The following is an 11,222-nucleotide window of genomic DNA, read 5'->3' as shown; positions in this document are numbered from 1 at the left end:
TAGTAGTGTATAGTGTAGTGTATAGTGTAGTAGTGTATAATGTAGTAGTGTAGTAGTGTATAGTGTAGTGTATAGTGTAGTGTAGTAGTGTATAGTGTATAGTGTAGTAGTGTATAGTGTAGTAGTGTATAGTGTTGTAGTGTAGTAGTGTATAGTGTAGTGTAGTAGTGTGTAGTGTATAGTGTAGTAGTGTATAGTGTAGTAGTGTATAGTGTAGTGTAGTAGTGTATAGTGTAGTAGTGTATAGTGTAGTAGTGTATAGTGTAGTAGTGTGTAGTGTAGTAGTGTGTAGTGTAGTAGTGTATAGTGTAGTGTATAGTGTAGTAGTGTATAGTGTAGTAGTGTATAGTGTAGTAGTGTAGTAGTGTATAGTGTAGTGTAGTAGTGTATAGTGTAGTGTATAGTGTAGTGTAGTAGTGTATAGTGTATAGTGTAGTAGTGTATAGTGTAGTAGTGTATAGTGTAGTAGTGTATAGTGTAGTGTAGTAGTGTATAGTGTAGTGTATAGTGTAGTGTAGTAGTGTATAGTGTAGTAGTGTATAGTGTAGTAGTGTATAGTGTAGTGTAGTAGTGTATAGTGTAGTAGTGTATAGTGTAGTGTAGTAGTGTGTAGTGTATAGTGTAGTAGTGTATAGTGTAGTAGTGTATAGTGTAGTGTAGTAGTGTATAGTGTAGTAGTGTATAGTGTAGTAGTGTATAGTGTAGTAGTGTATAGTGTAGTAGTGTGTAGTGTAGTAGTGTGTAGTGTAGTAGTGTATAGTGTAGTGTATAGTGTAGTAGTGTATAGTGTAGTAGTGTATAGTGTAGTAGTGTATAGTGTAGTAGTGTATAGTGTAGTGTGTAGTGTAGTAGTGTATAGTGTAGTCACTTAGTGGCGAATGTGTCACTGTGTGTGTCACTGTGTGTGTCACTGTGTGTGTCACTGTGTGTGTGTCACTGTGTGTGTCACTGTGTGTGTCACTGTGTGTGTGTGTCACTGTGTGTGTCACTGTGTGTGTGTCACTGTGTGTGTCACTGTGTGTGTCACTGTGTGTGTGTCACTGTGTGTGTCACTGTGTGTGTCACTGTGTGTGTCACTGTGTGTGTCACTGTGTGTGTCACTGTGTGTGTGTGTCACTGTGTGTGTGTCACAGGACTTCCATGAGCTGTCTCTGGGCACTCTGTTTGAGCGGAACGTGACCAAGGCGGGTTACACGAAGCCAACTCCAGTCCAGCGTCACGGCATCCCCATCGTGATGGCGGGTCGTGATCTCATGGCGTGCGCACAGACAGGCTCAGGCAAGACGGTGAGTGACACACACAGAGACACACACACAGTGACACACACACACAGTGACACACACACAGTGACACACACACACAGTGACACACAGTGACACACACTCCAGTCCAGCGTCACGGCATCCCCATCGTGATGGCGGGTCGCGATCTCATGGCGCGCGCACAGACAGGCTCAGGCAAGACGGTGAGTGACACACACAGTGACACACACACAGTGACACACACACACAGAGACACACACACAGTGACACACACACAGTGACACACACACAGTGACACACACACACAGAGACACACACACAGTGACACACACACACAGTGACACACACACAGTGACACACACAGTGACACACACACAGTGACACACACACACAGAGACACACACACAGTGACACACACACAGTGACACACACACAGTGACACACACACACAGAGACACACACACAGTGACACACACACACAGTGACACACAGTGACACACACTCCAGTCCAGCGTCACGGCATCCCCATCGTGATGGCGGGTCGCGATCTCATGGCGTGCGCACAGACAGGCTCAGGCAAGACGGTGAGTGACACACACAGAGACACACACACAGTGACACACACACACAGTGACACACACACAGTGACACACACACACAGTGACACACAGTGACACACACTCCAGTCCAGCGTCACGGCATCCCCATCGTGATGGCGGGTCGCGATCTCATGGCGCGCGCACAGACAGGCTCAGGCAAGACGGTGAGTGACACACACAGTGACACACACACAGTGACACACACACACAGAGACACACACACAGTGACACACACACAGTGACACACACACAGTGACACACACACACAGAGACACACACACAGTGACACACACACACAGTGACACACACACAGTGACACACACAGTGACACACACACAGTGACACACACACACAGAGACACACACACAGTGACACACACACAGTGACACACACACAGTGACACACACACACAGAGACACACACACAGTGACACACACACACAGTGACACACAGTGACACACAGTGACACACACTCCAGTCCAGCGTCACGGCATCCCCATCGTGATGGCGGGTCGCGATCTCATGGCGTGCGCACAGACAGGCTCAGGCAAGACGGTGAGTGACACACACAGAGACACACACACAGTGACACACACACACAGTGACACACACAGTGACACACACACACAGTGACACACACACACAGTGACACACACACACAGAGACACACACACAGTGACACACACACAGTGACACACACAGTGACACACACACACAGTGACACACACACAGTGACACACACACACGCAGTGAGACACAGAGAGATACACACACATAGAGACACACACTGACACAGTGACACACTGACACACACACACAGATACACAGAGATACACAGTGACACACACACAGTGACACACACACACACAGTGACACACACACAGTGTATCTATCTGTGTGTGTCTATCTGTATGTGTGTCTATCTGTATGTGTGTCTATCTGTATGTGTGTCTATCTGTATGTGTGTCTATCTGTATGTGTGTGTGTGTGTCTATCTGTGTGTGTGTCTGTGAGTGTGTCTATCTGTGTGTGTCTGTCTGTCTGTGTGTGTGTGTCTGTGTCTATCTGTATGTGTGTCTATGTGTGTGTCTATCTGTGTGTGTGTCTGTGAGTGTGTCTATCTGTGTGTGTCTGTGTCTATCTGTGTGTGTGTCTATCTGTGTGTGTCTGTGTGTGTCTATCTGTGTGTGTGTCTCTGTGTGTGTGTGTATCTGAGTGTGTGTATCTGTGTGTGTGTCTGTGTGTCTGTGTGTTTCACTGTGTGTCTGTGTGTGTCTGTGTGTGTGTCTGTGTGTGTGTCTGTGTGTGTGTCTGTGTGTGTGTCTGTGTGTGTGTCTGTGTGTGTGTCTATCTGTGTGTGTCTATCTGTGTGTCTATCTATATCTGTGTGTGTCTATGTGCAGGCGGCCTTCCTGCTGCGTGTGTTGACTCAGTTGGTCAATCGCGGCGTGGCGCCCAACCTGGACCTGTGTGTCTATCTGTGTGTGTGTCTATCTATATCTGTGTGTGTGTCTATCTGTGTGTGTCTATCTGTGTGTGTGTCTATCTGTATCTGTGTGTGTGTCTATCTGTGTGTGTCTATGTACAGGCGGCCTTCCTGCTGCCTGTGTTGACTCAGTTGGTTAATCGCGGCGTGGCGCCCAACCTGGATCTGTGTGTCTATCTGTGTGTCTATCTGTGTGTCTATCTGTGTGTCTATCTGTGTGTGTGTCTATCTGTGTGTGTCTATCTGTGTGTGTCTATGTGCAGGCGGCCTTCCTGCTGCCTGTGTTGACTCAGTTGGTCAATCGCGGCGTGGCGCCCAACCTGGACCTGTGTGTCTATCTGTGTGTCTCTATATCTGTGTGTGTCTATCTGTGTGTGTCTATGTGCAGGCGGCCTTCCTGCTGCCTGTGTTGACTCAGTTGGTCAATCGCGGCGTGGCGCCCAACCTGGACCCCCGGGTGCAGAGACCCGCGGCCCTTTGTGTGGCACCCACACGAGAACTCATCACGCAGATCTACCTACAGGCCCTCAAGTTCTCGCACGGGTAGGACACACACACACACACAGACACACACAGACGGATATAGACACACACAGACACACACACACAGACACAGACACACACAGACACACACAGACACACACATAGATATAGACACAGACGCATACACACAGACACACACACACAGACACACACACACACACAGACACACACACAGATACACACAGACACACACACACACACAGACACACACAGACACACACAGACACACACACAGACACACACACAGACACACACACAGACACACACACACATACACACACAGACACACAGACACACACAGACAGATATACACACACACACACAGACACACACACACACACTCACATACAAAGACACACACACAGACACACACAGACACACACACAGACACACAGACACAGATCCCCCGTGTAGCCTCTCTAGCAGGCTGTCGGGGCAATGGTCCAACCCCTTTCCTGTACACGACCCTTAAGGCTTTTGTCCTGAAGCACATCCAACCATCTCGATAGTTGTCCCGGACGATTGTTGCACCTGTAGTGCATCCTGAAGGGCCACATGATCCAACCTCACTTGCAACGCCCCTCCCATAGAGGTACGGACGGCAATTTCCCAGGGCGTCACGCAATATCGTTGTCCAGCCGGTGCTAACACGCGACACGCACACGCCCCGCCACTCTTTGGATACCATCAACGGAGCTGGGGTTTAGCGCAGAGACGATCCCGGTAACATTTCGATGTTGAAGCGTCCTTCGTGACTGCAGCAGCGATTCATCGTCTCGGTTTCTTTCGGTTAAAGTCGTCGCGTGGAATGGAAAGAATGAGATAATGAGAAATTTAGCGTGGTGAAATAATTAAAATGAAACATTAAATAATTTTTTTTTAATATAATGAAATAATACGAAATTAAACTTAATGATGTTATGAAAATTAAACGTAATAAAATAATTGAAATAAAACATAGTAAAATAATTAAAATAAAACATTAAATAAAAAAATTTAATATAATAAAATAGTACAAAATGAAACTTAATGATGTTATGAAAATTAAACGTAATACAATAATTAAAATAAAACATTAAATAATTTTTTTTTTTATATAATAAAATAATACGAAATTAAACTTAATGATATTATGAAAATTACCCTACCCAGCCGGGTACGGGTATGGTATGGGTATCGGGTAGGGTACGTGTATCAGGTAGGGTACGTGTATCGGGTAGGGTATCAGGTAGGGTACGTGTATCAGGTAGGGTACGGGTATCGGGTAGGGTACGGGTATCGGGTAGGGTACGGGTATCAGGTATCAGGTAGGGTATCTGGTAGGGTACGTGTATCAGGTACCAGGTAGGGTACGGGTATCAGGTAGGGTACGGGTATCAGGTAGGGTACGGGTATCAGGTAGGGTACGGGTATCAGGTAGGGTACGGGTATCAGGTAGGGTACGGGTATCAGGTAGGGTACGGGTATCAGGTAGGGTACGGGTATCGGGTAGGGTACGGGTATCAGGTATCAGGTAGGGTACGGGTATCAGGTAGGGTACGGGTATCAGGTAGGGTACGGGTATCAGGTAGGGTACGGGTATCAGGTAGGGTACGGGTATCAGGTAGGGTACGGGTATCGGGTAGGGTACGGGTATCGGGTAGGGTACGGGTATCAGGTATCAGGTAGGGTACGGGTATCAGGTAGGGTACGGGTATCGGGTAGGGTACGTGTATCAGGTAGGGTATCAGGTAGGGTACGGGTATCGGGTAGGGTACGGGTATCAGGTAGGGTATCAGGTAGGGTACAGGTATCGGGTAGGGTATCAGGTAGGGTACGGGTATCGGGTAGGGTACGGGTATCGGGTAGGGTACGGGTATCGGGTAGGGTATGGGTATCAGGTAGGGTACGGGTATCGGGTAGGGTACGGGTATCGGGTAGGGTACGGGTATCGGGTAGGGTATGGGTATCTGGTAGGGTATGGGTATCAGGTAGGGTACGGGTATCGGGTAGGGTACGGGTATCGGGTAGGGTACGGGTATCGGGTAGGGTACGGGTATCTGGTAGGGTACGGGTATCTGGTAGGGTATGGGTATCAGGTAGGGTACGGGTATCGGGTAGGGTACGGGTATCGGGTAGGGTACGGGTATCGGGTAGGGTACGGGTATCAGGTATCAGGTAGGGTACGGGTATCGGGTAGGGTACGGGTATCGGGTAGGGTACGGGTATCGGGTAGGGTACGGGTATCGGGTAGGGTACGGGTATCGGGTAGGGTACAGGTATCGGGTAGGGTACAGGTATCGGGTAGGGTACGGGTAGGGTACGGGTATCGGGTAGGGTACGGGTATCGGGTAGGGTACAGGTATCGGGTAGGGTACAGGTATCGGGTAGGGTACGGGTAGGGTACGGGTATCGGGTAGGGTACAGGTATCGGGTAGGGTACGGGTAGGGTACGGGTATCGGGTAGGGTACAGGTATCGGGTAGGGTACGGGTAGGGTACAGGTATCGGGTAGGGTACGGGTACCGGGTAGGGTACGGGTAGGGTACGGGTATCGGGTAGGGTACGGGTATCGGGTAGGGTACAGGTATCGGGTAGGGTACAGGTATCGGGTAGGGTACGGGTAGGGTACGGGTATCGGGTAGGGTACAGGTATCGGGTAGGGTACGGGTAGGGTACGGGTATCGGGTAGGGTACAGGTATCGGGTAGGGTACGGGTAGGGTACAGGTATCGGGTAGGGTACGGGTACCGGGTAGGGTACGGGTAGGGTACGGGTATCGGGTAGGGTACAGGTATCGGGTAGGGTACGGGTAGGGTACGGGTATCGGGTAGGGTACGGGTAGGGTACGGGTATCGGGTAGGGTACGGGTATCGGGTGCCCGCTTGCGACCCCTGACCCGTGACCGATCCCTCCCGCGAAGATGGCGCTTGGCAGCGAGGACATCGGGAGTGGTGGTGGTTGTGTTGTGTTGGTGTTGTGGCTCTATCTATCTGTGTGTGTGTGTCACTGTGTGTGTGTGTGTCTCACTGTGTGTCTCACTGTGTGTGTGTGTGTGTATGTGTGTGTGTCTCACTGTGTGTGTGTGTCTCACAAATCGGCGGCAATATGAAGCAAACGCCACCAAACTTCCGCTCGCCTCTCCCCCCCCGCCGATTTGGGGGGGTCTCGAAGGGGTCCGTCGCGATCCCCGATCGGCTGACCACGTGACCTTGTGTCTTACTGTGTGTGTGTGTCTTACTGTGTGTGTGTGTCTCACTGTGTGTGTGTCTCACTGTGTGTGTGTGTCTTACTGTGTGTGTGTGTCTTACTGTGTGTGTGTGTCTAACTGTGTGTGTGTGTCACTGTGTGTGTGTGTCACTGTGTGTGTGTGTCACTGTGTGTGTGTCTCACTGTGTGTGTGTGTCACTGTGTGTGTGTCACTGTGTGTGTGTGTGTCACTGTGTGTGTGTGTCACTGTGTGTGTGTCACTGTGTGTGTGTGTCTCACTGTGTGTGTGTGTCACTGTGTGTGTGTCTCACTGTGTGTGTGTGTCACTGTGTGTGTGTCTCTGTGTGTGTGTCTCTGTGTGTGTGTGTCACTGTGTGTGTGTGTCACTGTGTGTGTGTGTCACTGTGTGTGTGTGTCTTACTGTGTGTGTGTGTCTAACTGTGTGTGTGTCACTGTGTGTGTGTGTCACTGTGTGTGTGTGTCACTGTGTGTGTGTCTCACTGTGTGTGTGTGTCACTGTGTGTGTGTCACTGTGTGTGTGTCACTGTGTGTGTGTGTCTCACTGTGTGTGTGTCTCACTGTGTGTGTGTCTATCTGTGTGTGTCTTACTGTGTGTGTGTGTCTAACTGTGTGTGTGTCACTGTGTGTGTGTGTCACTGTGTGTGTGTCTCACTGTGTGTGTGTCTATCTGTGTGTGTCTTACTGTGTGTGTGTGTCTAACTGTGTGTGTGTCACTGTGTGTGTGTGTGTCTCTGTGTGTGTGTCTCACTGTGTGTGTGTGTCACTGTGTGTGTGTCACTGTGTGTGTGTCACTGTGTGTGTGTGTCTCACTGTGTGTGTGTCTCACTGTGTGTGTGTGTCACTGTGTGTGTGTCTCTGTGTGTGTGTGTGTCACTGTGTGTGTGTCTCACTGTGTGTGTGTGTCACTGTGTGTGTGTCTCTGTGTGTGTGTCTCTGTGTGTGTGTGTCACTGTGTGTGTGTGTCACTGTGTGTGTGTGTCACTGTGTGTGTGTGTGTCACTGTGTGTGTGTCTCACTGTGTGTGTGTGTCACTGTGTGTGTGTCTCTGTGTGTGTGTCTCTGTGTGTGTGTGTCACTGTGTGTGTGTGTCACTGTGTGTGTGTGTCTCTGTGTGTGTGTCTCTGTGTGTGTGTGTCACTGTGTGTGTGTGTCTCTGTGTGTGTGTCACTGTGTGTGTGTGTCACTGTGTGTGTGTGTCTCACTGTGTGTGTGTGTCACTGTGTGTGTGTGTCTCACTGTGTGTGTGTGTGTGTCACTGTGTGTGTGTGTCTCACTGTGTGTGTGTGTCACTGTGTGTGTGTGTCTCTGTGTGTGTGTCTCTGTGTGTGTGTGTCACTGTGTGTGTGTCACTGTGTGTGTGTGTCACTGTGTGTGTGTGTCTCTTACTGTGTGTGTGTGTCACTGTGTGTGTCTATCTGTGTGTGTGTGTGTCTCACTGTGTGTGTGTCTCACTGTGTGTGTGTGTGTCTCACTGTGTGTGTGTCACTGTGTGTCTCACTGTGTGTCTCACTGTGTGTGTGTCTCACTGTGTGTGTGTCTCACTGTGTGTGTTGTGTCTATGTGTGTGTGTATGTGTGTGTGTCTCACTGTGTGTGTGTCTAGTGTGTGTCTCACTGTGTGTGTGTCTCACTGTGTGTGTGTCTCACTGTGTGTGTTGTGTCTATGTGTGTGTGTATGTGTGTGTGTCTCACTGTGTGTGTGTCTAGTGTGTGTCTCACTGTGTGTGTGTCTAGTGTGTGTCTCACTGTGTGTGTGTGTATCTGTGTGTGTGTGTCTCACTGTGTGTGTGTGTCTCACTGTGTGTGTGTCTATCTATCTGTGTGTGTGTCTCACTGTGTGTGTGTCTATCTGTGTGTGTATGTGTGTGTGTGTCACTGTGTGTGTGTTTCACTGTGTTTGTGTGTGTCACTGTGTGTGTGTTTCACTGTGTCTGTGTGTCTCACTGTGTGTGTGTGTGTCTATCTGTCTGTGTGTGTCTATCTGTCTGTGTGTGTCACTGTGTGTGTGTCTCACTGTGTGTGTGTGTCTGTGTGTGTCTCTGTGTGTGTCACTGTGTGTCTCACTGTGTGTCTGTGTCTCACTGTGTGTGTGTCTCACTGTGTGTCTCACTGTGTCTATCTGACAGGACTGTTGTCCGCTGTGCGGTGGTGTACGGTGGGACAAGTGTTGTCCATCAGCTGCAGCAGCTGGAGAGAGGCTGTCACCTTCTGTGTGTGTGTCTATGTGTGTGTGTGTCTCACTGTGTGTGTGTCTCACTGTGTGTGTCACTGTGTGTGTGTCTCACTGTGTGTCTGTGTGTGTGTCTCACTGTGTGTGTGTCTCACTGTGTGTGTGTCTCACTGTGTGTCTGTTTGTGTGTCTCACTGTGTGTCTGTGTGTGTGTCTCACTGTATGTGTGTCTCACTGTGTGTCTGTGTGTGTGTCTCACTGTGTGTGTCTCACTGTGTGTCTGTGTGTGTGTCTCACTGTGTGTGTGTCTCACTGTGTGTCTGTTTGTGTGTCTCACTGTGTGTGTGTCTCACTGTGTGTGTCTATCTGACAGGACTGTTGTCCGCTGTGCGGTGGTGTACGGTGGGACAAGTGTTGTCCATCAGCTACAGCAGTTAGAGAGAGGCTGTCACCTTCTGTGTGTGTGTCTCACTGTGTGTGTCTCACTGTGTGTGTGTCTCACTGTGTGTGTCTATCTGACAGGACTGTTGTCCGCTGTGCGGTGGTGTACGGTGGGACAAGTGTTGTCCATCAGCTTCAGCAGCTGGAGAGAGGCTGTCACCTTCTGTGTGGCACCCCGGGTCGCCTGCTTGATGTCATCAACAGAGGACGGGTCACTAGATACACTACACTACACTATACACTACTACACTATACACTACACTACACTATACACTACTACACTACACTATACACTACTACACTATACACTACTACACTATACACTACTACACTATACACTACTACACTATACACTACTACACTATACACTACTACACTATACACTACTACACTATACACTACTACACTACTACACTATACACTACTACACTATACACTACTACACTATACACTACTACACTATACACTACACTATACACTACTACACTATACACTACTACACTATACACTACTACACTATACACTACTACACTATACACTACTACACTATACACTACTACACTATACACTACTACACTACACTATACACTACTACACTACACTATACACTACTACACTACACTATACACTACTACACTACACTATACACTACTACACTACACTACTACACTACACTATACACTACTACACTATACACTATACACTACTACACTATACACTACTACACTACACTACTACACTACACTATACACTACTACACTATACACTACTACACTACACTATACACTACTACACTACACTATACACTACTACACTACACTATACACTACTACACTACACTATACACTACTACACTACACTACTACACTATACACTACACTATACACTACTACACTATACACTACTACACTACACTATACACTACTACACTATACACTACACTATACACTACACTATACACTACTACACTACACTATACACTACTACACTATACACTACACTATACACTACTACACTACACTATACACTACTACACTACACTATACACTACTACACTACACTATACACTACACTACACTACTACACTATACACTACACTATACACTACACTATACACTACTACACTACACTATACACTACTACACTATACACTACACTATACACTACTACACTACACTATACACTACTACACTACACTATACACTACTACACTACACTATACACTACTACACTACACTATACACTACTACACTATACACTACTACACTACTACACTATACACTACTACACTATACACTACACTACTACACTATACACTACACTCACTATACACTACACTATACACTACTACACTATACACTACTACACTACACTATACACTACACTCACTATACACTACACTATACACTACTACACTATACACTACTACACTACACTATACACTACTACACTATACACTACTGCACTATACACTACACTATACACTACTACACTATACACTACTACACTACACT

General features: G+C 47.9%; 1 protein-coding gene across 1 annotated transcript; it reads left to right on the top strand.

Moving 5' to 3' along the window:
• Positions 1 to 2,187: 2,187 nt before the first annotated feature.
• Positions 2,188 to 9,307, top strand: LOC144955103 (putative ATP-dependent RNA helicase DDX4; the record flags this gene model as incomplete). The annotated part of the gene is made up of 3 exons (XM_078885437.1): positions 2,188 to 2,416; positions 3,736 to 3,890; positions 9,224 to 9,307. Coding segments are annotated over exons 1-3 (290 nt in total), but the record flags the coding sequence as incomplete, so codon positions are not given.
• Between the last annotated feature and the right edge of the window lie 1,915 nt (positions 9,308 to 11,222).

Source organism: Lampetra fluviatilis, unplaced genomic scaffold, assembly GCF_964198595.1.
Source record: "Lampetra fluviatilis unplaced genomic scaffold, kcLamFluv1.1 SCAFFOLD_1172, whole genome shotgun sequence".
In the NCBI taxonomy this organism is placed as follows: domain Eukaryota; kingdom Metazoa; phylum Chordata; class Hyperoartia; order Petromyzontiformes; family Petromyzontidae; genus Lampetra; species Lampetra fluviatilis.
The sequence above is the reverse complement of the archived record's forward strand: the minus strand, read 5'-3'. Positions and strand labels throughout refer to the sequence as shown.